Source organism: Nematolebias whitei, chromosome 1 (assembly GCF_014905685.2).
Source record: "Nematolebias whitei isolate Nwh7 chromosome 1, NemWhi1, whole genome shotgun sequence".
Classification (NCBI taxonomy): Eukaryota; Metazoa; Chordata; class Actinopteri; order Cyprinodontiformes; family Rivulidae; genus Nematolebias; species Nematolebias whitei.
The window spans coordinates 74,353,835-74,381,638 of NC_056498.1; the positions used below are offsets into that span (position 1 = coordinate 74,353,835).

General features: G+C 41.0%; 2 protein-coding genes across 2 annotated transcripts in view; one reads left to right on the forward strand and one right to left on the reverse strand.

Moving 5' to 3' along the window:
- supt3h (SPT3 homolog, SAGA and STAGA complex component) overlaps window positions 1–3,923 on the forward strand; it is a 13,213-nt gene extending 9,290 nt beyond the window's left edge. The window contains exons 8-11 of the mRNA XM_037680572.1: window positions 588–692; window positions 760–888; window positions 3,060–3,149; window positions 3,809–3,923. Of these exons, the coding sequence (XP_037536500.1) occupies window positions 588–692; window positions 760–888; window positions 3,060–3,149; window positions 3,809–3,850 (366 nt within the window). The 3' untranslated portion in view covers window positions 3,851–3,923. The remainder of the gene's footprint in view (window positions 1–587; window positions 693–759; window positions 889–3,059; window positions 3,150–3,808) is intronic.
- Window positions 3,924–3,940: 17 nt separating this feature from the next.
- Window positions 3,941–27,201, reverse strand: cdc5l (CDC5 cell division cycle 5-like (S. pombe)). The gene is made up of 19 exons (XM_037680582.1): window positions 26,995–27,201; window positions 24,474–24,577; window positions 24,083–24,244; window positions 23,447–23,574; window positions 18,623–18,722; window positions 18,360–18,486; window positions 18,133–18,224; window positions 17,764–17,908; window positions 16,329–16,520; window positions 15,645–15,793; window positions 12,494–12,659; window positions 12,181–12,345; window positions 12,018–12,098; window positions 11,602–11,862; window positions 11,395–11,502; window positions 8,722–8,811; window positions 8,500–8,631; window positions 6,306–6,386; window positions 3,941–4,270 (listed from the first exon to the last, which is right to left on the reverse strand). The coding sequence occupies exons 1-19, from the start codon at window positions 27,037–27,039 to the stop codon at window positions 4,157–4,159; spliced, it is 2,442 nt and encodes an 813-aa protein (XP_037536510.1). The 5' UTR covers window positions 27,040–27,201; the 3' UTR covers window positions 3,941–4,156.
- Window positions 27,202–27,804: the final 603 nt, after the last annotated feature.

Consider the following 27,804-nt stretch of genomic DNA (forward strand, 5'->3'; position numbering starts at 1 on the left):
CCATCCATCCATCCATCCATCCATCCATCCATCCACTCACTCATCCATTCACTCTTCCACTCACCCATCCATCCATCCATCCATCCATCCACTTATCCATCCACTCACCCTCCATCCTTCCATCCATTCACCCTTCCATCCTTCCTCCCACCCTTCCATCAATACGTCCACCTTTCCATCCATCCATCCACCTTTTCATCCATCCATCCACCCTTCCAGCCATCCATCCACCCTTCCAGCCATCCATCCTGTTTAGAACAGTTCACACACGTTCACCGTTTTAAATGTTAAAATTGATGCAGTAGTTTCAATCACTGCCACTTCCTGCCTCTTTAACAGTAACTATAACTTAAAAAGGAATATGTACAGATTTGTCTACTGTTATACCCTTATACTGTTGTCTTTATTTTTTATATTTTGAATGTTCATTACATGGGACTTTTAAAGACAAAATTATTAATTTTCAGTCAGTTATTATAAAGACTAATGGCTGTGGTGATGAAAACTTCCATTTCTGTTGAAATCCTACTATTATGACAAGTTAAGATATCGATCAACACACTGGGTGTCCTGTTTAACTTCTCCAGATAGTGGACTTGTCCCTGTTGGTGAAACAAGAAATGACTGTGAAGACAAATCCTGTCAGTCATGTGATCTCTGCCAGCTACATCCACTACAACACACACACAGAGGTAAACTCCCAGCTCTTTCAGGCACTACATAATTGCAGAATTCCAATAATCAGACGGGTTGTTGCAGGTGAAGAAGGACCCGGACTCACCTGAGGCGACGCCCCCCTCCACTCCAGGGTCCTCGCACTCTTCAAAGCCCCTCCTGCAGGGGAACGGCAGCGTGGACAGCAGAGTCCGGCAGAGGAAACGCAAAAAGGTACCGTCAGGCGGCAGACTTTAATTTTAACTACAGTATCTCCACTTTATATATCAGTAGTGCTAAAATTCATCATTTGTAAACTATGTACGGTAATCAGTTCATTCTTTCCTGCATTTCCTGCATTTTTATGCGTTTTAGAAATCATGAGAAAGAAGATTAAAGTGCCTAAAATTAAGATAAAGTCCTCACATCAATTATAACAGTATTGATTTAAACAGAAATCTTTTATCTGACTGTAATCCCTTGGTTATAGATATTAAAAAAAAATAAAAAAATACAAGTTTGACTTCAAAACATCCATTTCTGTTCCCATCAACACGTGGCTGTAGTGACCACTTATTTCTAAAGTGCATACTTTTAATTAGACTTGAGCTGCTAGGCTCGTTTTCACACTGCAGATTCTATCAGTTATAAACAATCGTGTCGTGAAAGTTTGCATGAAAGTTTTAGTTTGTGAGTTTAAACCCGAGATCTAATTTAGCATGTTCACGATCAAAGGCAACAGATGTGAAGCTGTGTCTGAAACATTTTGGGAAAATCTTGAAGTGTGGCGGCTCCTTCGAACTCAAGATTCAAGAGATTTTACTGGGATTTGATGTCTTAGACCAGAACAAAATTCAACTCCCCAAAACACTTCAAGCCTGAACTCTGATACCTTCTGGCCACCTCAGTGTGGTTTCTGAGTGGACTCACGCAGAATGGGGGTTAAAGATAACTGGCTGCTGATGTGCCTTTGAGCTGCCAAGCTTTTAGTAAAAGAGCTGTAACTCCAACATGTAAAACACTTTCTGGCTCTGTGTTTCAACGATGTGATGTAGTAATTAACTTACAGTCTGTGCAGCCATCCAGCTGCAGAATTTAAAAGCCGTAATTTTAAATTCGTCTGAGCCATCGAAATGCTCGGCTGTTTTTCAGCAGTTTGAGCCTGTCTGTTTCAGTCTTAAAGGGAATAGTTTTTAATTAAGACCTTCAAATTCTTCTCTTGATATCCTCCCGTCTCGTCGTTTAAAGGAAACCCTTCACATCCCTGTCCTTTGTGTTTTACACATGTTGAACTCTTCTTTATCATCCAGCTGTGCTCCAGCTGCTTTCAAACACCTTGATCCCAACGTTCTTTCCAATGTCTAAATTAACCTTCATGTAAAATGGTAAATGGACTGTACAGGAGCATGCAGCATAAAACTAGGGCCGCATTTTTAATGCAAGTTTGCTTGCTGTGGTGACTCCTGAAGAATGGGGCAGCCGAAAGAAACAAAAGCAGCTTCAGTGCATTTGTGTTCATTGTTTACTCTGAAACATGGAACTAAAACCCCTCGATCTTCAGAGGTCACCTAATTAACAGAGTCCAGCTTTGTGTAATTTAACCTCAGTATAAATCCAGCTGAGGCTTGACAGAACATGTTATCATGCATCATCATGAAGACCAAGGAACACATTAGACAGGTCAATAGAAGTTTACAGCAGGGTTGTTATTAAACAAGTTTTGAACATCTCCAAGAGCGGTTAAAAAAAAAATCTGAAAAGTGAAATACAAACCTGCCAAGACAGCATAACTCTGGAGGAGCTGCAGAGATCCACAGCTCCGGCAGGACCATCTGTCCACAGGACAACTATTAGATGTGCACTCCACAAACCTGGTCTTTATGGAGGACTTGCAGGAAGAAAGTTGCTCATTGTTGAAAGAAATCCAGAAGAAGTTCTGTTTGCAGTTTGACACAGTCATGTAGGAACACAGCACACATGGACGAAGCTGCTCTGCCAAGCTCAGACCTAAACTGAACTTTATGGCCTAAATACAAAACACTAACAACACATCACCCTGAACATCCCCACAGTAAAACATGGTGGTGGCAGCATCATGCTGTGGGGATGGTTTTCTTCAGCAGTGACGGAGACGCAGGTCAGAGCTGACTGAAGGGTGGAGCTGGATACAGAACAACCCTGTGATACGTCGTGTTTGTCTCATAAAATCCCAGTAAAAGTCTTTGAAGTTTTGTGGTTGTGACAAAAAGTAGATGAGCTCAATAACACACTGTATGAACTGAATGTCTCCCCTTCCATGGACAATATCACTAAATATAACTTCTGTTCTTTAAAGCAAAAGTAAGTACAACTTTTAATGAGTTGTGTTGCTGATTGGTGCTTTGAAGCTCTGGTCTGTGTTTCAGAGCAGCCCAGCCCCAGTGGAGCCCCCCAGTGGAGCCATCCAGCCCTGCCACATCAGAGAGGCCATCAGGAGATACAACTACACACACACAGTACGCTCACACACACAAACTCCACACTGAATGCATATCACCCTCCACCTTTTAGAAGTTTTAAACTAAAATCTTCTCGTTAGAAACGACAGCTGGAGTCGTTTTGGTCCAACCTTGAAAAATGTTCTGCTGTTCACAACTTGCACTCCCCAGTTTTATCTTAATGTCCGTTTTCCCAATGTCACTTGGCTGTGGTGGCCATCTTGAATCAGTTTGAGATGCACATCCAATGACTGCCTTTTCATTCAATATTTAGCTAACAGTGGAGGACAGATGCATCTCAGACATGCACGTGGTCTAAAACATGTTCACCCTTTCACCTTTTGTGGCTGATGAAACATGGGGCTGTTTGTTGAAGTGTTAGGAACCCTTTCATCGTGGTGGGTGATCATGCGTTTGTATGTTTGTTAGCAAAATATGTCGTGAACCAATGGGTGAATGATGAACCTTTGGAGTCAACCTCATTCAATATGGCTGCCACAGCTTATCAAACCCAGAGGGATGAAACTCATGTTTACTCCAGAGTAGTTGAGTCATCCCCAACTGATCCCACTGCAGCTTACTTTAAAAGGGGTGAGGGGAGGTGTATGCATTCCTTTGTTAGCTAAACATCTTCTCAGATTGAACCAGAAGTTCAAACTCTTGTTTTCTTCCCTCAGCGCTCTTGCAGCAGGACGGGGATGGCTTCTCTCAGCTGTTGACGCTTCAGCAGGTTCACGATGTAAAAACACTTTTCTCTTTTCTTCTTCTAATAAAGTTCTTCAGTAAAATCCACAGAAATGCATTTTGAGTTATTGTTGGAAAAACTTTATTGGTCACGACTTGAGTACAGAAGAAACGAGGACTATTGAGCATGCTCAGAACATCCTGTGACATCACAGCAACATCAGCACAGAGAGGCGGGGCTTATCACTGGAGTTAGAACCTGAAAAGAAGAGCAGGTTGGATACGCTGAACGAGGAGCTTGTTTCAGGTCAGCTGTCAGCCTGAAATGATTTTTATGTTTCTCAGTATTTCTGTGAGCTGCTGAGCAGAGACTCCCTCTCCATCAGCAGCTCTCCGTATCTCTGCTGAAGTTCTCGTTCTCTCTCCATCTGCCTGTCCACGTCCTCCCGCAGAGCCTGAAACAGACAAAAACGATGCTTCCAGTTTAAATTTACTCCTCAAATTCAAATATTGAGATTTCTCTGTCATTTTGTGTCCAAGTACAAACAGAATTTCTGAAGTCTAGAAACTTAATTTCCTTGCAGAGGCCGTCATTGTAAATAAGAACTGACCCTTAATGAACCTACCTGGTCAAATAAAGGTTATTATTTATTTAAAACAAGCACAGAATAACACTGATCGCTGTCATTTGAGATGAAAAATGACCCCCAAAATGGACAAGTGTGGAATAAAAAAAAAATACGTTGGAAGTTTGTACCAACATTTGTGAAGTTACAGGAACATTTTGGACCACCTGTAAACTTACTGTGGGACTAATTAAAGTGTGGATCTGATTAGCTTAGCTTCATGGTTGCTAACAGGTGCGCTAAATAAACAAGCCCCGCTCCACTCACTGTTTACATAGATTCTTGGTGGTGGACAAAGCTAAAAAATGTCCAGCCATTATATCTGTTATCGGCGACCGCCTCTCCATCCCAATATCGGTATTGGTGATAGCCGAAATTTCCATATTGGTCAGGCTCTAATAAAAATCAGCAATTTCCAATTTTGCGCATGATTTTAGCAAAAATAAAGGAGGTGAGGTGATGTATGGTCTGTGCCACCATGTGGCTGTGGTCGTAAACAGATTTATTGCTGAGACGATATCAGTGACGACAAAACAGTGAGTTTAAAACATTAGTTAACCAAAGATTCGATAAACTATTGAACCCCGCAAAGGCTATGTTGACAATGCATCTCTTGTGCTGGTGCCAAGTCTGGATAAATGGTGAGGGTTGTGTCAGGAAGGGCATCTGACATAAAACACTTGTACCAAAACTATAATGCGAGTTCATCAAAGCGAAACCATACAGGATCAGTCTAGGCCCGGGTTAACAACGACCACCACAGGTGCTGCTGACAAACAGGGTGCTGGTGGAAATTGTGCTACTGTTAGTTGAAGACCACGAGGAGGGAAACGGACATGAAGGTACTTGAAGTGAGGACAGAGGATGCAGAGGACAGAGTGATATGGAGGAGGACGACTCGCTGTGGAGACCCATGAAGAGGGAAAAGCCGAAAGAAGACGTGCTCTTACAGTTCTGCTGATAGACCTCAGGCTCTGAAGTAAAGAAGCAAACACCACACTGACACAAAGAGCTACAGAGCCAATGCATCATCTTCATTTTGTCGTTTAAAGTGTGGATTTTTACACACCAAACATAAAAATCACAATCAGAGCTAAAGTAGGGATTGGTAGTAGACCAGTTGAACAAACGTGGGCCAGTAATCACGTTCCTGACACTGATCATATCATTAAATCTGATTGGCTGATTTCTGCAGAAACCCTGTACCTGTAATAAGATCATTATTAAGCAGTGTGTGTGGTTCTATTAGGACAGCATCACTAATACCATCTGCATTTCTGTTTATAAACAAACTACACGCGTTTTTAAATTTTAGTTTTTAATACCGTGAAACTGATATTTTTGTTGAAGGTTTCCAACGTGTCAGAATCTCCTAGCAGCTAACGATGTCAGGCAGCACATGTCAATATGTCTAAATTTATTTAAATCTAATTTATGAGCTTGTTTTCTTTCTGACGGAGAAAAATTCGGTCCATATTTCTGCACAAATACTTTGAGGAGACGTCTAAAAACATGACAATATTTAAAATACAGCATAATGGCTGTGGATTGGAATCAGGTTTTTAATTATTGTTCCTTGTGAAAATGAGTTTCAACCCTGAGTTCAAAGGTCACGCAGTTTTAACAGGTCTGAAGAGAAATCAAGCAGGAGAGGCCGCTCAGGTGAGTTTGTGACTAAACCTCCAATAGTGTTTAAGAGAAAGATTTTACCAGCATATGTCTGGTCTTGTGAACTGAGTGCATGTGTACTCGGTGTGCATCAAGCACTCGTGGAATTAAAATGAACAAAAAATAATACCCGTTTATATTTATGAACTGAAGTGGGTCAAATCTAGAAAAACATATGAGGTGTTGAATGTTTCACCTCATGTCTCCTGGGAATGGCCAGATCCTCCTGTTTCTTCAGCTGGTTGAAAGTCTGCAGCTCCGTAGCTGCCTGCTCCACCTGTGGACACAAGAACATCAAACATTAGGAGGATCTGATCTCCACCGGTGAAGGAGATGATGCCTTCTCCCGTGTTCATTTGTTATCCAAATAGCTCATGAACCAGTGGACAGTCTAATGAAACCATAAAAACTAATAATTTGGGGTACCATCAACTGATGATATCCCTGATGTCCCCCGTCACTGAGGGGTGTGAATAGTGAATGTTTGTAGTTTTGGAGATGAGTGTTTTTCTGGAATGCAAGTAAACAATGCTTTTGGTGAAAGATATTCAAGTGAGTATAAGTAAAACTGTGGAGAAGAACAGAGGTAGGTTTTTTTTTCCATTGTCCAAGATAGCAGAGCTTCAGATCCTGGTGAGTGGAGGGAGACATTTCATCTGTGACCGGGTGCAGTGGAGGAGCAAGGTGATGTCAAGGTCACCATTGTAATCTCCAGCCACCCTGATCATTTGAGGAAACCATCCATCCATCCATTTTCTTCCGCTTGTCCAGGGTCGGGTCGTGGGGGTAGCAGCTTAAGTAGGGAGGCCCAGACTTCCCTCTCCCCAGCCACTTTGTCCAGCTCCTCCGGGGGAATCCCGAGGCGTTCCCAGGCCAGCTGAGAAATATAGTCCCTCCAGCATGTCCTGGGTCTTCCTCTGGGTCTCCTCCCGGTGGGACGTGTCTGAAACACCTCACCAGGGAGGCGTCCAGAGAGCCACTTCAACTGGATCCTCTCGATGTGAAGAAGCAGCAGCTCTACTCTGAGTCTCTCCCGGACGATCGAGCTTCTCATCCTATCTCTAAGGGAGAGCCCAGACACCCTGCGGAGAAAACTCATTTCGGCCGCTTGTATCCGTGATCTTGTTCTTTCGGTCACAACCCAAAGCTCATGACCATAGATGAGGGTAGGAACGTAGATCGACCGGTAAATTGAGAGCTTTGCCTTTTGACTCAGCTCTCTCTTCACCACAACAGACCTGTACAGCACCCGCTTCACTGCCGACGCTGCACCTATCTGCCTATCGATCTCTCGCTCCATTTTTCCCTCATTCGTGAACAAGATCCCAAGACAGTTAAACTCCTCCACGACCTGGAGAGGGCACTCTACCCTTTTCCGGCTCAAGACCATGGCCTCAGATTTGGAGGAACTGATCCTCATCCCGGCCGCGTCACACTCGGCTGTGAACCGCTCCAGTGAAAGCTGTAGATCACGACCTGATGAAGCAAACAGGATCACATCATCTGCGAAAAACAGAGAAGCAATCCTAAGTCCACCAAAATGGATCCTTTCAACACCTTGGCTGCACCTAGAAATTCTGTCCATAAAAGTTATGAACAGAATCGGTGACAAAGGGCAACCTTGGCGGAGTCCAACTCTCACCGGGAACGAGCCCAACTTACTGCCGGCAATGCGAACCAGGCTCTGACACTGGTCATACAGGGACCTAACAGCCCGTACCACAGGGCCTTGTACCCCATACTCCCAGAGTACCCCCCACAGTGTTCCCCGAGGGACACGGTTGAATGCCTTCTCCAAGTCCACAAAGGAAACAACTTTGAGGCAATATAGAAAATATAGTTTCCTCAAATGATCGGGGTGGCCGGTTTAGATATAAATGGGGGTGGCCACATAAGATTTTTGACTTGGCAGCCCAATTTTTGATGAGGAACCTTCTTACATCTACACCAAAATGGAAGTCGATACCTCGCTTATTTTTTAAGTTATACTCACAAGAAGGATGGACAGACTGAGAATATTTCCAATTCCTCTCTTTGCGATGGTGAACAATATGGCTACACAGTCGGAAACTGAGCTCAATCATGGAGTGGTAGTAGCCGAGAGTCACAGTACTTATTCAGAGTGCTGCCGGATTATGAGCAATTTGTTTTTGGATCTCTCAAACCACTGGATGGACAGATTGTGAAACATTCAGAAAGTAATGTCTGTACTTCTACACCCCAATTAAAAATTACTTCAGCTATGTCTATAATTCAAATCAAGTGTGGACAGCAGACTTTAACATTTTCTGTTTACTGACTAGATTTAAACAGTGCGATGAACTTGAGACTTTTAAACTACACACCTCTGGAATAAATCGTCTCAGATGAGATGAGAATCTGTTCAGTACCTGTTCCCAGAGCTCATTATGCTGCTTCAGGAGCCCCAGAGCTCTGGACTGAAACCCCCCCAGAAGGATTTTCAGTTTCTTCTCCAGCTTAGCTGCTCGTCGAGCCTCTGCTGTCATGTGACCACGGTTCACCTGAAGGGACCAGGAGGACACAGGTCTACATTTTAACTGTTTAATAAACATTAAGACTTAAAATCAGTGGTTTGACGTGTGCGTTCTCACCTCTAGCTTTTTCTCCAGGCTTTCAATACGATCCTTCTTTGATGCCAGGTTAGCTCTGGTGTACCTGTTCTGACCAGGGAGGTACAACACCTGCACAACAAAACACAAACTGTTACTGACATGTACCGATACATGACCTTCCAAGAAAAGGAGGGAACCCCTAACTTAACATTCTGTTGCTCAACCTTTTGAGACAATCCAGTGATTTTTTTTAAATCTTCTGAGACTTCTGCACCTGTCCACAGGAGCTCTGGTCCACTCCTCATGATCAAACTGCTCCAGCTGCCTCAGGTTTGAAGAGCTCCTTCCACCAATGTTCAACAGGATTTACCATATTTTTCAGATTATAAGGCACATTAGGCGAAACAAAACAGATAAGTCGAACTTCATTCAACTCATCACAATAACCACATAAAATCGGGTCGAGGCCAGTAAGCACAACCAGAATCAATACAGAAGGAGTACTGTCGATTTTTGAGAAAATTCATTTTAAATGCACCTTATAGTCCAAAAAATACGGTAAATCAGGACTCAGCGGGTCACTGCAGAAAAGTCCAATATTTGGTCCTGATCCAGTTCTGGCTGTTTTCAGTTGTGTTTAGGGTCATAATCCTTTGGAGGACCCATGAGCTGTGACTGAGCCAAGTCTTCTGACACAAGCAGTACGTTTCACCTCAGAATGCCTTGATAGTCTTGAGATTTCATTGTTCCCCCAGATTGAAGACTCTCTGTGTCAGATGCAGCAAAGCAGCTGCAGAACAGAACCGAGCCTCTTCAATGTTTCATTGTAGGTACAGTTTAGGGTCTATGGACACAGAGCTGATGGCACTTGTTACCAGGACATTCCAGTTTGGTCTCATCTGTCCAAAAGACATTGATACAGAAGCTTTGTGGCTTGTTAATATGTATTTTGTCAAATTCTCTTGTTGCTTTTTATGATGTGGTGTCGTCCTGTGTCGTCTTCCATTAAGTCAATGTGGCTCAAACAAATCAATGGTTTGATCTGACACTGATGAACTTTGACCTTTAAGTTCTCTAATCTCTTTGGAAGTTGTTCTGGACTCTTTGGTTACCATTCCTATTATCTGTCTCTTCAGTTGTCCTCTTGTCCTGTGAACCTCGAACTTCTGAATAATCTGCACAGCTGTAGTCAGAGGAACATCAGCTGCGTGGAGAAGATCTTATAGTCTTTATCTTTAACATGATGTCAGTCATGGTCTTTGTAAGCTCCTGAGACGACTCTGTCCTCAGCTTCTTGAGGTCCATGTTCAGTGTGGTTCACACCATGACACCAAACAGCCCTGTGACTACCTGTCACCATTTAAACAGACTGAAGACACCTGAGATGTTGATCACAGGACCTTAGTTTAACATGTCTCTGTGGGGAAATTAGTTTAGTCTTTTCGAGAAGTACCATCCTTTTGTCAAGGCCAGTTTATTTTATTTATTTATTTTTTAAAATAAGGAAGAAGTGGGTAAAGATAATGGATGGATGAATCAATGTTTTTTTTTTTGTTTGATTTTTATTTGATGTTTTTAGACTTTTTAATAAACCATTTTGTTATCTTAAAGTTAGTTTAGTTTGATTGTTGTATTAAACAAATGAAAAGGGCAAATTTGTCATTTTCTCTAAAGTGTCAGCAATCTGTCGTGCCTCGCTCGTACTTTGCTACGTTTGAGCAGCAGTGTTGCTGACAAACCAAAACACGAGATCAGAAAATGGAAAAATTCTGATCCACAGTTTAAAAAGCTATGTTGAGGAGGGAAAAAGATATTTTAGTTCTAGTTCAGCAATTCATAGATGAAAACGTTCAGCTCATTAAGGAACATTCCTGCTGTGACTTGGTATTTGTGCAATTCTTATTTTCTGGGGGGAAAAAGACGTCATTAGCTTTTTTTATACTAGTTTCAGTTTTTTTCTGCCTTTTTGGCTGTTTTAACTAATTTTTGTTTTTTATCCTGCTACTTTTCAATCAGTTTAAGCTGTTTGTGTTTGTTTCACCTTCTTTCAGTATCTTATGTTTTTTCAGCCTTTATTTTATACAAATTCAGCCAGTTCTGCATTTTAGCAAGTTTTTCTTCTTTCTGTTGATTTTCTGCCGACAGCCCATTTGTGGTCATTTCAACTTTTTTTTGCTTATATCAGCTCTCTTTTTTTTTTTTGAGTTTCAGCTACTATATTTTTTTTGCAAATTTCAGCATTTTTGTGCTTTTTAGCTATTGATGTATTTCAAGCACACTTTAGCTTGTCCAGCAGCTTTTAGTAAAATCATTCTGCACCAAGCAGAATACACTGCATTTTCACAGGAAAATCAAATTTCTCTAGTTGAAATAATTTTAGTTATTTGTTAAACTGCATTTGTTAAATTGTTTTATTTCTGGTAGGTGGGGGAAAATGATCTGCAAAATACATAAATCAGCCGCATTGATCGCGTCTGACCTCAAACAGTGGTCTTTACGTCTGCATGTGTTGGGACTACAATCAGAAAGTTACATTTTCAGATATCCATCCAAACTTTTTGAAAGCTTCATTAAAACTCGTTGGGTGTTTCATATATTTTGCTAACAGTACAGACAGACACAAGAAAAAAAAGCTGTTGTGCTCTTTTGCCTTCGGGATAATAAAGGGAGGACATAACATGTCAACAAGCAGCAAATAATGAGGATGCTCACCTGTCCGTAGCATTCCTCCCACACCTGAGTGTAGGCCTCCAGGCTGAGATCTCCATGACCCATTCCTGCCTTCACCACTTCCATCTCTACTGCCAGGATCACCTTCGCCTTTTTATCAACACAGCGAAAACAAACCCATCATGAAGAAGTACTCCTTCCATACACGTCATGTCTGCAACCCAAAGCCTCGCTCATATTTGTTCAGACCTGCTCCATGTCCTCTGTGCTGACTGGTTTGTAGGGGTGTGTTTCCAGGTAAGAGATGTGTGAGGCGTTATTGGACGTGGAGGCGGGGCCTTTGGTTTTGCCACGCTGCAGCTGATTGGCTGCGTTGGCTGCGTTGGCTGACGGATGGTGCAGGCAGTCGTTGTGCATCATGGTGATCATTTCCTGTTTGATGAGCTCCTCGGCCACCTGAAGGTCAGAGAGCGGCTCCATGGAGGCAGGACGAAGGACGGACTCGTTTACCTGCAGAGACATTGTTATGTAAATGTAAATAAAGGTTCAGGTGGTTCAACCGACCCTTCACCTGGTGGTAATGAGTGTCAGAGGTAGCTACAGGTCATTTTATAACACTTGGAGGTGTATGCTTGGAAAAGCTACAGTCTAAACTCAAACTATACCTCAGTGGGTCGGGGGAGACTCCTCTGCACAGCAGTGTGTCGCAGCTTCAACTCTTTCTCCCTTTCTGCGTCCCTCTGAGCCTGACAGGACACACATCAACACACGGCGACAGTAAGTTTCCATTTTACAGTATTTACAAGGAGAGAAAAAATCGTAGCGTACCTGTTTGCGAGCCTCTACATCTGAAGAATCTTCAATAAATCCCGTCTCCATTTCTGTTTCTTCAAGTTCTTTCTCTGCATTTTCAGGAAGAACAATCTCAAAGTCGTTCTTCGGGACAGGAAGTGACATCAGGCCTTGTCTCAGCTGCTGCAGACTCTCCTTGTGCTGTTGAAGAGCAGCACCAAATAAAGTAGGAAGTAAACGTGTTGCTTTTGATTAACTGTTCCACCAAGAGTGTAATCGAAGAAGAACTGGCCTAAAACAGTAGAAAAACAGAATTGAACCAAACGTAGATGGTTATTTGTGTTTTTACCAGATGTTTGGCGTATGCAGGGTCAGCCAGTTGCTCCTCACTGTTGATGTTCAGTTTGTCCCTCAGCGGTGTCGGACCCGGGGTCAGACCTGGAGTACTGCGTGGGGTCATCCCACCTCCAGCTATAGGAGTCATTCCTTCTGAGCCCTGGCCGGGTCCAGGAGTTCTGCAGGAAACAACACCATCATAAATGTTGACATTTACAGCAGAGCTAGACGACAACAGGAAACAAAAAAATATATATAAATATAGTCATTTTTGGTTTCTTCTGTTCTGAAATTAATTCCTTTCTTTATTCATTTTTTGGTGCTATTTTCTCGGTTCAAAAACGTTTTCCAGTTTCAATAACTAATATTTGAGTATCGTCACACTTAAACCTGTAAAAACGTCCACACAAGAACTGTGCGTGTGTTTCAGTCAGTGCCATCTAAATGAAGTTTGAGTCAAAGTGTACTCATGTCTCTTTGGGATGTAGATACACCAATGATTTAATGGTCAACCTAAGCGGACGTGCTTTGACCATTTACAAACATAATAAATTATTATTTACACCTTTTTTCTTTATGTTGGTCTTGCACATGCATCTTTGTACTGGAGCGTCTTGTTTTGATAAAACATTCATTATCGCTGCTGAAAGGTGAAGGATAACAATCACCAACATATTCTGAGCGCTAACATATTGAGCAATACTGGTATATTTGTTTATAATGTATTTAAAAATATGACGGGCGTATTTTCATGAAATTTGCAGGAAATATTGGATCAGCTCTGGATACAGTCGATTAACTCCCAGAGCAAACACTTTCCATTATGGCCATCACAGCCAACTGCCAATAGGAAACAACAGCCGACCATAACTAAGTAGATTTTACAGATATTGAGCTAAAACATGATAAGTCGAGAGTCATTCACAACAGTGCAACTCAACCTCTAACTCAGTTTAATAAAAACTCTGACATTAGAGGCAACAGCCACGTGGCTTCAAATAAAAGACCCTGCGGGAACTAAAACAGGCTCTGCTTAGAGTTATATAGGGGCTCAAAAAATCCGATCCAACCCAGCCCCAGCTCGTAGCCATCATTTCCAAACCCCACCCGACCTGACGAATTAACAGCAATTACAGGTCCAAAAAAAGTACCCCCCCCCCCCAACATTTTTAATTAAGCTTTGATTATTATAGATAGTAACGGTTGGCAGACATGCGGCTGAATAAAAGGGGCAGAAGATCGGAGCTGAGGGGGTGTTTGTCCTTTCATGGCCGTCAAAGTACATTAAAAACGTTTCTGCCTGCATTCTGCTTTGGGTTCTCACCTGTTTGGGTGCGCAGCTGAGTGCAGCGACTGAATGAACGTCCATTTGGGCGATGGATTGCTTCCTGACAGTACAGTCCCATCTGAAGTTTAACTGAACTTTAGTTTACCTCTTTCAAGGCCTGTCAGCTCACAGTGAAATGGCTGCGTACAGCTGGTGGAAGTACGGCAAGCCATGTTGCCATATAATTGAATTGTGGCTGACTCACTGACGCAATCAAAAGCCTGACACCACCCAGCCCGCCCAGAATTCGGGTCGGATCGGGCCCGGGTTAGAAATAAGAGCTCTAGCTCTGCTCCACAAAACATTGATGCTCCACTTCTTAAGGAAGACAGAGTGAGTGTGTCATCACAAACTGTTCCACGGTGTGGTACAACAGCTGAGCAGCCGCTGAGCAGAAGAACCTGACCAGAGTTGTGAAAACGGCCTAACGCATCATTGGTCAGGAGCTCCCATCCCTGGACAGTCTGTCCACCTGACTGAATAAAAAAGCAACTAAAATCTACAACAACCACGCACACCCAGTTGTCCAATGGTTACCATCTGGCAGGCGAACCAAGACAAGATCCTGCAGCAACAGACACAGAAACAACTTCGTTTCTCGAGCCGTGGTCCTCTCCAACTCCACTCCAGCTGAACTTTTTGGAAGGTGCACGTTCTATTACATTTGGTGTAAAGGCAACATCATACCAACAGTGAAACATGGTGGTGGTAGTGTGATGGTCTGGGGCAGTTTTGCTGCTTCAGGACCTGGATGACTTGCTGTGGTAAATGGAACCATGAATTCTGCCGTCTAACAAAAACACCCAGAAGGAGAACGTTCGGTTGTTTGTTCGTGACCTCCAAGCTGAAGTGGACTTGTGGTCTGCAGCAGGACAATGATCCAAAACGCATCAACAAGTCCATCTCTGAATGAGTTAAGAAAAACAAAACGAAGACATTGAAGTGTCCTAGTCAAAGTCCTGACCTGAATCTGATTGAGATGTATAACCCTAAAAAGGCTGTTCATGCTCAGAAACTCTCCAACGTGGCTGAATTACAATAAAGAAGAGCGGGACAAAATTCTGCCACATAACCAATAAAGACTCACTGCCAATCAAAAACGCTTGACTGGAGTTCCTGCTGCCAAGCGTGGCCCAACCAGTTATCTTTTTAGTGTACTGCTATATTACTTTATTACCAGTGGCGTGCACAGCTAATCAAACAGTTAGCTTTACTAACCCATATTCCACTAAAAATATTAGCTTTGCCAACACTAAACTGCCAAACAGGTAAAAAATAAAAGAAAGTGGTGATAGCTAACGCTAAACCGCTAACTGCTTAGACAACATCACTCAGCATGTGTCACGTGTTTTGTCTCCTTCCTGTTGAAGCTGCGTCAACCAATCACGTCTTAACATGTGCATGTCGTAGCGTGCCTGACAGACTCTTCGAGACACGCCCACAACAACAGGAACAAGCTGCTTGTAAATATTTTAAGCAGACAAAAGTTGGCGAAACCTAAATTATGGAAGCTAATTCAGCTAACGGTTTCCAAAGTTAGCAAAACGCTAATCTGCTAAACGAAAACAACAGATTTGTTCCACTTCTAGTGGATTAGTGGAACTGTGCCCACTGCCCAGCACTGTTTATACTGATATGGAGAGACGCCAAACATAGTTTCAGTATACGAGTATGATGACAAAGGAGATTTCTTCTTCTTCAAACAACACTGAGCCTTTCATTTAAATTTAGGGGTTCTCTTTAGTTGAGGGAAACGGAAATTATCAGCTTGAAGTTTCTACAAGCACTCTCCTACATGTCCCATACAAAACAACAGGAGCGTATAACTTTATTTTACCTGAAGGGTGTACTGAGAACAGTGTTTGGTGTCTGAATCTGCTGCCGCTGAGGCGTGACTCCACTGAAGTCGCTCTCGTGCAGCGGCGTGTTGAGGCCTCCTTTCAGAGGGGTGTCAGTATTGGTCAGAGCCATCAGATTCTGGGCTTCCTGAAAGTAAACGTGCACAAAAAAAACTGTAAGCTGAACCAGCGGTTACATCTAACCAAGAAGGAAGTTACATGCCTTGTAAAAACATCATTCTTTCTAATGATTTGACTGCTATTTCAATTCAAACTAGAGAAAGGGAATGTGAACGCTGAGGGCTGAGTGGCTGCTGACAGTTAAAGAAGAATGAAATGCTGAAGTTCAAACAAGCAGAACAGATGAAAACAGTAGCTAAAAGCTACAATTAGGAAAACTGCAGCTAAAAGCAGCATAAGAAGAGAAAAAATAGACAAAAGTACAGATAGTAGATTTCAGAAAATGTTTTTTTTTAAGCAATGAAGAGATCTCACAATATGTATATACATGTAAATAAATTAAATATATTACAAAATATAAAAGTTACAAACACTAAAAAGTTATAGCTCACAACTTCTGATCCAGCTAGTGATCGGTGAAATGCTGACCAGGCGTTAAAGAGGAGACAAAGAGGATGAACAGTTGAAATGGACAACAAACAAGCTGATGATGAAAGTGATACCTGCAGTATCCTGTCCTGTGCAGCAGGGGTGCGTGGGGTTCGTAGTCCGGTTGCCATGTTGTTGGCAACGCTGTACTCAGACAGGAGGGTGGAGGAGGCAGAGTTTCCTCCCTCGCTCTCTTCAGCAGCCTGGCGGGCGACCTCACTGGCAACACCCAGTTTAACGACCTCCTCTAACTCGGCATCGCTGATCTAAAAGACACGTTCAAGTTAAAAACAAGTCGAGAAAAGCAAGCGCTTCATGATTTGTTCGAACTAATCAAACTATGAGTATAAGAGGCAGAGCTGTAATGAGGTTATCTTGCAACAACATTAAAACGTCTCATTTGAGTTGGAAACGGTCTCATGAAGCACCATCAAGTTGCAGTGAGCAGAAGTTCCTCCATGAAATGAGTTTTTTCAGTGATCCTTCTTTCTGAATCTGAGCTGACGGGAAGACGATCAAAGAGGTGGAGGTTGTGACTCAAACACACAGACTCCTCCTCACAAGCTGTCTAATTGCTGTGTTCATGTGTGAGCAACTTTTCTCTGTCATGAAAAAAACATACAGCAGTTTTACTCTAATGTCCTCTTCAGTCAGTCCTGTGACTCTCACATAAACACCAGACTGAACATCTAAACTTGACTGAATTTATTTCGTCCACAATCTCTTTCAGTATTTTCTCCGCTACTTTAAGGTGACATGTTTGTAGCTGTTTGGATTTTTTGTTTTGAATCTGTAGTAAAATGTTTTCATTAGAAATCAGGAAAAAAAAGTTTTTCTTCTTTCGGCTGCTCCCTTCTTCAGGGGTCGCCACAGCGAACTGACTCGCATGAAGACTTGGCAGTTATTTTTACACTGGATGTCCTTCCTGATGCAACCACAGACCACCGAGCTACCACAGCTCCTCTGTGTGGAGCAGAGAGCTGCTATCTAGAGTGCCCAGGGGAGTAGATGGTGGAGGTTAAGGGCCTTGCTCAAGGGCCCAGATTGTGGCAAATGAGGGTGGAGGCAGGTGTGGGTGTTTCACCTTTCCCACCCACATTTTGATGTTGTCGGTCTGGGGAATTGAACTGGCAACCTTCTAATCATGGTCCCACCTTCTCTAATTCTCCAACCTCTGTGCCACCACTCCCCAAATCAGTAAAAATAAATAACATTTTTATAGGAAATAAGCCTTAAGAAATATTTAGGTCAACCAGTCTGTATTCTGACATTACCTGAAAACATGGGAGAATTATTTATTCTTTTAAAGAAAAAAAGACTTAAAAAAAATAATCAGATTTTTTATTTTGGTCCTGTGAAAATGATTTGGACCCTTTTAGTTTGCAGGTAACAACTTCACTGAGACGTTGACGGTCTTGATGAGTGAAAGATGAGAGAGCTTCCTGTCAGTTTTGTGGAAAACATCTCAAACTGCTCAACATAAGGATTTCAGTGCCTTGCTACAGTTACCTGTGGTGAAGGTAACACCAGTTTGGAGCGTTTCTTTGTGAACTCGGCCACTCCGCTGGTCTGCAGGATTGCAGACGGCAGATCGCTCTCTTTCTTCTTCTTTATCTTCTGTTTATCCTTCTTCCTGTCCCTCTCCTCACGTTCACTATATGAAAACAAGTTTTACTGGTGAGAACCACAAATTTATTTTATCCGTTTAACAAAAACACCTTTATGGGCTATTGCTCATGTATTTGCGCGCACAAGTTGAGCAGTAAGAAAGTGATTAAGTTGTACAGTAGGAAGGAACTAAAAACATATTTTTTAAGGTATTACACTTGTGTTTATCCATTTGTGAAGAAAAAACAACAGTAAGATGGAGTTACTGACTTGCGTAGTTCTCCATCCAAATGTTGCTGTCTGAGCCGTTTAAAGTTGGGCTCCAGTGCATCGTACTGCTCCATACTGGTGTCATAGAAACCCTAAAGTGAGACAAAAACAAGCCGTTAACTCTGAAACATGGAACATAAACGTGAAGCTCCGTGCTGCAGCCGTGTTTTCTTTTTACATAAATTAATGCTACACACAAATTTGAATTTGTGTGCATTTATAGATACCGGTGCCGGTTTCTTTTCAAAGGGGATTTCGGCGTTGTAGTCCACCCCCCTCTTTTTCTTCCTCTTCTTCTGAACAGCTATTCCTGCAGCTCTCAGCTCCCTGCGTTTCTGCAGAGCCGCCAGTCGTCTGCAGCAGAACACCAGTGAAATGAAGAGTCTGTTACTAGTTTCTCTTTTTTCTTCTAATGTTTTGTGAGTGTTCTCTTTCAATAAAATAAAACTGAACTTGTCTGAGTGCATTTGAATTTAATTTTAAGTTTAACCTGGCTTCCTCCAACTGTTTCTCTCTGGCCTTCCTTTTGGCTTTTTTGCCCTGAGTGTTGGCCAGACGAGCTCTGGCTTCTGACAGCATCTCCAGCTCATCTGGAAAAACAAACACACAGAATTAATATGATCACTAGAGATACGATACCATTTTATTTAAAGGGCACTTAAAACAGCGACAAGGCCAACCAAAGTGCTGTACAGACAGAACAACAGGTAACACACAAAGCAACATACAAAATGAAGTAAATCAGAAATATAGACATAAAAACGATGCAGATAATGACGACTAACCAGTGTGGAGCATACAGGTTCCAAACACAGATCACCTGGTGTTGAAAGCCATCGAATAGTAGTGTTGTTTTTTTTAACGGGACTTGAAAACCGAGAGGGAGGGGGCCTGTCTGACAAGCAGAGGTAACTCGTTCCAAAGTCTAGGTCCTGCTACAGAGAAGGCCCTGTCACCTCTGCGCTTAAGACGAGTTCCTGGAACTGTGAGGAGCAACTGGTCCGCTGACCTCAGGGAACGTGGTGGGACATATGGTTGTAGCAGTTCAGAGAGATGGGGGGCGACACTGTTCAGTGATTTGTAGACATACAGGAGTATTTTAAACTGGATTTGAAAGTGAACCGGTAACCAGTGCAGGGAGGCCAAAACTGGTGTAATGTGCTCTCTTTTACCTGTACTGGTTAAAAATCAGGCTGCTGCATTCTGGACCAGTTGTAGTCGTGCAATGGAGGTCTGACTGATACCAAACAGAGTCAATTGCAGTAATCAAGCCTAGATGTAATGAATGCATGCATTACTGTCTCCATGTTATTTTTGGACAATATGGGCTTCAGTTTAGACAGCCGCCTCATTTGGAAGAAACATGATTTAACAATCATGTTTACATGATTGTTAAGTTTCAGGGAAGGGTCCATTATCACACCCAGATTAGTGACTCTTTGTTTTTCTGACAGGGTTAGAGCGGAAAGGTCGATGCAGTGGTTTGTGATCGTGTCGTTGGGAGGGAACAACATGACTTCAGACTTCTTTTCATTGAAACTTAAAAAGTTTAAAGCCATCCAGTCCCTGATGTCAGCCAGGCAGTTGAGCAGCGGTTGAATAGAGCATGTACCATTGTGTCTTAGGGGGAAGTAAATTTGACAGTCATCGGCATAGAAGTGGAAAGGCATGTTGTGTTTCCGGAAAATAGCACCAAGCGGCAGCAGGTATAAAGAGAATAGGAGGGGACCCAGGATGGACCCCTGCGGAACCCCCCATTTAAGCTCTGCCGCTGCAGAACTAAAATCCTTGATGGAGACACAAAAGGATCTGTCAGCGAGGTAAGATCTGAACCAAATGAGGGCTGACCCTGTGATGCCCACCCACTGCTCCAACCTAGCAATGAGGATCTCATGGTGAGATGGACCAACATGAGATGGGCTAATGGACCAACGTGTCTAGTGTAACTGCAGTTATTTTTCCACCAAAGGTGATAATTTCACTTTATTTTAGCTAGTTTAATTTTCCCTTTCAGGAATTTGGACCTGTGACTGTCGGACGTCACTGTACTTTTATTACTCAACAAACAGCTTCATAATTTAAATGTTTTAATAATTTACTGTTCCAGCTAAACTAGTTTTATTTTATTTAAAATGACAAGATGCAGTAAAAAATTTAAAAAAATAAATGTTAACCTAATTATTTGTAAAAATAAAAATATCACAGGTGTCAATAGTTGAGGCAGCTATAACAAGTGAAGAACTAAAAACTAAACATAAAAACACTCTTATTTTGCTAAAGAGGACTTCCTTATGGCTCTAAATTTGAAACGTACTCTGGTACAGATTTTTAAAAATACATAAAACTTTACCTTGTGATTAATATAGACTTGTGATAGCCTAACTTATAAGACATTTACCAGACAATAGCCAAATATATTACAACAGCTGACAGGTTTTATAACAACCAGACAAACTGAAGCCACACCGCAGAGCTTTTCCTCTCAAATCAACACTTACAATTATTAAACTGTGATTAATTGTACTGATATTATAACCAATGATATGACTGATGATATAGGTTTGATATATTGTGCGGCGCTCACGGCCGGTTGCATAGATCTGGCATATTAAAGCTAAATGTTTTAAACAACTGCTTGGTTTTAAAGCCAACGTAACAACGTAAGCCTGGTTTATACTTCATGACAAGTGCCTGAGTTGTGTCTCGCTGATGTGGTTGTGTGACAAAAAAATGCACCTTTTTACCCCGTGAACTGCCTCTCAGAACCGGTTCTGTGCATGGCCCTGTCAGAACTATTGTCTCACAGGGTACTGAGTGATTAGTCAGAACTTTGTGGGTCTTTGAGTGTGATGTGTAAGTGAGGGGGCTTCCCTGTACTTCTCCCAGTTTTTCTTTATATAATGTCCATGCGAAATAGAACATCTCACAAACACGTGAACGACAACAGATGACTTACGTATTGTGAAATATAAACCAGCCTTAACACTTACATCTCAAACATCACTGCTAAGGTGAAACATTTATTAAAATGATAAAAGAGTCTTAAGGGAGACCGTAAATTTCTGAAAATGAAAGAAAAAAAAGCGAATTTGCATTATTTGGTCTGACATGTAGAAAAAAAAATCACTTGTAAATGGTAAATGGATTGTACTTGTATAGCGCCTTTCTACCTTATTTCAAGACACTCAAAGCGCTTTACACTACAATCTGTGTCCTCATTTACCCATTCATACAGCACTCTAGGGCTGCAACAACGAATCGATAAAATCGATGATTAAAAGCGTCGGCAACGAATTTCATTATCGATTCGTTGTGTCGCGCGATTATGCGTCTTTCATGGCGCTGCGGAGCCGTTTCGTTTTGTTCACGGGCAATTCATTGTCAATGCTGACTGACTGAATAAAGTTTGAAAAAAAAAATAAAACTCTGCAGCGCGAGTTGAACAGAGCGAGGAGGAAACAAAGCAGAGGCTGTTTTCAAAGGAAAATAAGTAAATTTTACAAATGACCGACGCAGTGAAAACTGTTCAACCCAAGTCCTCCAAAGTGTGGGAGCTCTTTACAAAGATAAAAAATAAGAAACATGCAGCTTTGAAAATTTACAACACGACACGGTTGAACCACGCTGATAAATCAATCAACCTTTATTTATACAGGTAAATCCCATTGAGCCTCGAGGACTCATTTACAAGAGAGACCTGATTTCAACAAAGAAAGATGACAACAATGGACAACAGCAACAACAATAAGCAGTTATAAAAACTCATACTACAGTTTTTTTTTTTGTTTTTTTTTTAACAAATAGGATGGCTAAAAGGAAAAAGGTAACAAAACAAAAAAAACAGCTAGATTCCAAGACAAATAGATAAAACTAAAAACAGGAACATGTCTGCATTGGTCCCTGCCAGGAGTCCAACAGATTCTTAAAGCCACTTAAGCGTAAACGTAAACATGTCGGAGTCACGAGGAGGAGGAAGGAGCTCAGCCGGTGATACAACATGTCTCACTCCCAACTCGTGTTGCAGGTGAGTCTCTACAATTTAACACATTGTTCTGTTTCAAGAGAGAAAACGTAACGTCAGTCTGTCTGGGAGATGAAGCTGCTGTTTGTTTGTTTGTTTGTTTGTTTATCTGATTAATGACGGTGATAGAGAACGTGTGTGTTACTTTTAATTTAATTGGTACAAGCAGTGTTTAAATGTGATTTATAAATAAATCTAACACAAGATAATAATTTAATGATTAAGTTTCAACTTTTAATTTGCTGGCAAAGTCTGAAGACACTGCAGGTATGGCAGGATGAATTGCATTTAAACAGGAATTAAAGTAATTTATTACATCTACTCAAATGTCTGTAATTAAGTATTTTATATATATATATATATATATGTGTGTGTGTGTTTAATTGCTCTTTTAGCTACTTTTGCCTGAACCTAACACTGTAAGTGAAACAAGGCATTTCTTGAGTTGCTGTAAATTATGATATAAAACATATTTATTGTCTCATTCCAGAAAACAACAACAAACGACAGCCTTCATGATGGACAGACATCATGGACACCACAGCAGCAGCTGTCTTCACTGATAACATCCTTAAATGATCGTCACTGACATGAGGCCTCTGTCGATGGTTGAAGACGAAGGCTTCACTACAATAATCCAAACTTTTAATCCAGGTTACAATAATCCACACTTTTAATCCAGGTTACACTCTTCCCTCAAGGACACATTTTACAAAGTAGCTACATATTGTGCAGGTATAAAGATACATTTGTATATATTTTTGTGTACATTAATTTTTTAAGCTATTTGACTAACTTTTATTTTTTATTATTCAATATTTTACTAACAGAATAGTCAAATAGCAACCTGTTTTTAGTGTGAATTGTTATGTCAGTCAAATGTTCAATTTTGGAATAAAGGGGTGGAAATTAAAACTTTTTTTTATTTTTGCCGATTCATCGATTAACCGGGGGAAAAAGTTAATAATCGGCAAATTAATCGATTATTGAAATAATCGTTAGTTGCAGCCCTACAGCACTCTACTAGATCTATACAAAGCTAATTGAACAAATCATTCTAAAGAGACTAATCAGTGATTTATCACATTCATACACTGATGGGACACACATTGGAGGCAATGAGGCGTTCAGTGTCTTGCCCAGGGACACTTCGGAATGTGACTGCTGATGGATTCGAACCCCCAACTCTTACATTGGAGGACGACTGCTCTAACCACTCAGCCACAGCCACCCAACTTGTGAAAAATGTGTGTCCTCACCTTTATCTAAACAGTATTAGGTTTATAACGTCACCTTCATCCATGTCCACAGGGTCTGGCCTGGCTGGTTTCGTCTCAGGGTTTGGGTCGATTTCTCCTGGTTTTAACTTCCTGGGGTCATCGCCCACCTCTTCCTCATTGTCTCTCTGTGCTGCTTTATCTCTAAATAAACAAAAAGTACATCTATTAACACAAGTCTCTAATCTGATAGCAGAAAATAGCACCTTAGAAAAAAAGACTTCTTCAGACTGAATGTATGTGGTGAATGTTAGTTAATTGTAAGCACAATAAGTATTTGTAAACATATTTCTTTAGCATTACTTTATCACTGCATTATAAGTATCTACAACTAATATTATATCCTAAAAAAATTAGGTTTACAAAAGCTTATTGTACTTACAAGGTAGTAACTTAGTCTGAAATGTTTAATATAAAAACTCTAGATGAAATATATATATTGGTAGGCGAACAGATTTGGCTCATTATTTGGCAAGAAACTGGTCAGTTTTGTCTCTCTGTCATCATTAATTAATGCATAATAAACAATTATTACTGATTTTATAAAGTGTTTATAGAGGAATTAATAACATATTTATAAAATACTTATTAGCCATCTGTGAGAGGAGTCTTATTGTAAAGTGGTACCATAAGTTTATATAAAGAAACGTACAGCAGGTATTCATAGTGCTCCAGACACTGGGCAGCAGTGCGTCCAATGATGGGAGCAATGGTCCTCCACTGGGTGGGCATCAGCTTGGCCAAGTGAAGCAGCTTCTCCTCCTCCTCTCTGGACCACTCTGTCTTTTTGATACTGGGGTCCAACCACTCGTACCTGAAAAGAGAACCAAAGATGAATTGAAAACATTTGATCTTTATTGAGGAGAGTAGTCTAACAGAAATAAATCACACGTCTTCAAGGATACACAAATTAACTTTCATCCCAGTATAATCATAATGTTTTTATAAATCTGCAACCTTAAAGCAGAATCAAAACAGGTTTCAGAAGCGTACTCAGTGAAATTATCATTTTGGGTAATGTATGCCATGGTATAAAAACTCACCATCTGGCTTTGCACTGTTTGGCAGACTTGCGGTGCAACAGGGAGGCAATACGGGACCACTGGTTTTTCCCATATTTCATTACTGCTGCCTTGAGGATCTCATCCTGAATAAATAAACAATGAGGATTACACTCTGCAAACTTTCATCACCACAAAGAAACAACCCATGGCTGAAAATTATACCACCAGTACTCTAGAAATAAGAGCTTTGAGAGCTTCCAGCTTAATTCTGAAGACTTGTTTATTTTAGTCTTGCTCACCCATATCCTTATATGTTCAAATTCTTCCTTCAAAATGTATAGGTCCTTCTCAAAAAATTAGCATATTGTGATAAAGGTCATTATTTTCCATAATGTAATGATAAAAATGAAACTTTCATATATTTCAGATTCATTGCACACCAACTGAAATATTTCAGGTCTTTAATTGTTTTAATATTGATGATTATGGCATACAGCTCATGAAAACCCAAAATGCCTGTCCCAAAAAATTAGCATATTTCATCCCACCAATGAAAGACAAGTGTTTTTAATACAAAAAACGCCAACCTTCAAATAATCATATTCAGTTATGCACTCAATACTTGGTCGGGAATCCTTTTGCATGAATGACTGCTTCAATGCAGCGTGGCATGGAGGCAATCAGCCTGTGGCACTGCTGAGGTGTTATGGAGGCCCAGGATGCTTCGATAGCGGCCTTAAGCTCATCCAGAGTGTTGGGTCTTGCGTCTCTCAACTTTCTCTTCACAATATCCCACAGGTTCTCTATGGGGTTCAGGTCAGGAGAGTTGGCAGGCCAATTGAGCACAGTAATACCATGGTCAGTAAACCATTTACCAGTAGTTTTGGCACTGTGAGCAGGTACCAGGTCATGCTGAAAAATGAAATCTTCATCTCCATAAAGCTTTTCAGCAGATGGAAGCATGGAGTGCTCCAAAATCTCCTGATAGCTAGCTGCATTGACCCTGCCCTTGATAAAACACAGTGGACCAACACCAGCAGATGACATGACACCCCAGTGACTGTGGAAACTTGACACTGGACCTCAAGCAATGTGAATTCTGTGTCTCCTCTCTTCCTCCAGACTCTGGGACCTTGATTTCCAAAGGAAATGCAAAATTTACTGTAATCAGAGAACATAACTTTGGACCACTCAGCAGCAGTCCCAGGTGAGATGCTTCTGACGCAGTCTCTTGTTCAAAAGTGGCTTGACCTGGGGAATGCGGCACCTGTAGCCCATTTCCTGCACACGCCTGTGCACGGTGGCTCTGGATGTTTCTACTCCAGACTCAGTCCACTGCTTCCGCAGGTCCCCCAAGGTCTGGAATCGGCCCTTCTCCACAATCCTCCTCAGGGTCCGGTCACCTCTTCTCGTTGTGCAGCGTTTTCTGCCACACTTTTCCCTTCCCACAGACTTCCCACTGAGGTGCCTTGATACAGCACTCTGGGAACAGCCTATTCGTTCAGCAGTTTCTTTCTGTGTCTTACCCTCTTGCTTGAGGGTGTCAATGATGGCCTTCTGGACAGCAGTCAGGTCGGCAGTCTTACCCATGATTGCAGTTTTGAGTAATGAACAAGGCTGGGAGTTTTTAAAAGCCTCAGGAATCTTTTGCAGGTGTTTAGAGTTACGTCGTTGATTCAGATGGTTAGGTTAATAGCTTGTTTAGAGAAGCTTTTCATGATATGCTAATTTTTTGGGACAGGCATTTTGGGTTTTCATGAGCTGTATGTCATAATCATCAGTATTAAAACAATTAAAGACCTGAAATATTTCAGTTGGTGTGCAATGAATCTGAAATATATGAAAGTTTCATTTTTATCATTACATTATGGAAAATAATGACCTTTATCACAATATGCTAATTTTTTTAGAAGGACCTGTAATTTATGAAGTTTTGTTTCATATATGTATTTCAGTAACAACATGCAAATGGTTAGGTGGTTAGAATTAATTAAATACATCAAAAACACAAGATTTAATTCAGCAGGCTGTTGAGAATGGTTTTATTAAATAAGACGATCAATAAAAGTCAAATTAACTTTGTTTTGCCTTCTTTATTCTTCTTTACTATAAATGTTTGGCCTGATCATTTATGATACGTAAGTTTATGTTTTCTTTCAATTCTTGGTGCAATAAAATAAAAAAGTAAAATCAATTTAAGGATATATATATATATATATATATATATATATATATATACATACATATATATATATATATATATATATACATATATAGACAACATTAATATACAAAAAAATCCAATAATTAAAATGTTTCTCGAGCTCACAATGTTTGTTAATAACGTCGTCATCTCTACTACTCTATAAACACTAGAATAAAGTTAATATATTTAAATACTAGCTGAATAGCTTTAACGTAGCTGACCACAATCACATAACTACACTGGATAACCTGAGAGCTGATTACAGCTAACTGAGCAGCAGCTAGCTTTACGCTAACCTAAACCGACTGGTTTACTGTTGGAGGTTAGCATTATGCTAACAAGGTAAACACGTACCTCAGTGTTGCGCCAAACGCCTCCTTTTATCATAATTCGCGGCATCTTGGCGGCCTGATTGTAGCTTTCCCTTTAGCTAAATGCGATAAACAAGTCTTTGAATAATTCGCGCACTTGACAGCGTTAAAAACTTAACAAATAAAAAAAGAAGAACACGCAGCGCACTTTAACACGAAAACTGCCATACACCGGAAATGTGTTACTACAACTGATGGACTGAAAATGTATTGTGGGCATTTTGGTTCCGGTGCTTGTAGAAAACAGTCCTCCCATTTAATCTACACACTTGATAATTTTAGTCTAATTTCGTAGCCAATTCCTCAAAAAAAAAAAAAAAAAAAAAAGTAAATAAAAAAACCAAATAACAGCTCTTAATCCCACATGTTATTTGAGCAGTGACAGATCTTTAAGTGACCTGTCTGACGGCTCAGGACCTTTGGCTATATGTCTATACTTAAAAGGAGAACCGTTTTTGGCTCAACACCACCTGGACACAAACCATTGATAAATGTAAGGAAGAGGATTAGGGCCAAATTAGATTTTTGTTTATTTCACCCAGTATTTTGACTTCTTCCCCTCTCAGAATTCGGACTTTAATCTAAAAAATGTCTGATATTAAAGTCCAAATTCTGCCAAAAAAAAAGTCAGAATACTAAAAAAAAAAAATTGCTGTGGAACTAATACATTCAACAGGTTAGTCTCATTGACAAGGACTTAAGAGAGGACTTAAGGTCACAAGGACTTAAGAGAGACCTATTTTAAACAAAAACCACAGATGAGGTACACAGAGCAATAAATATTCATATAAAA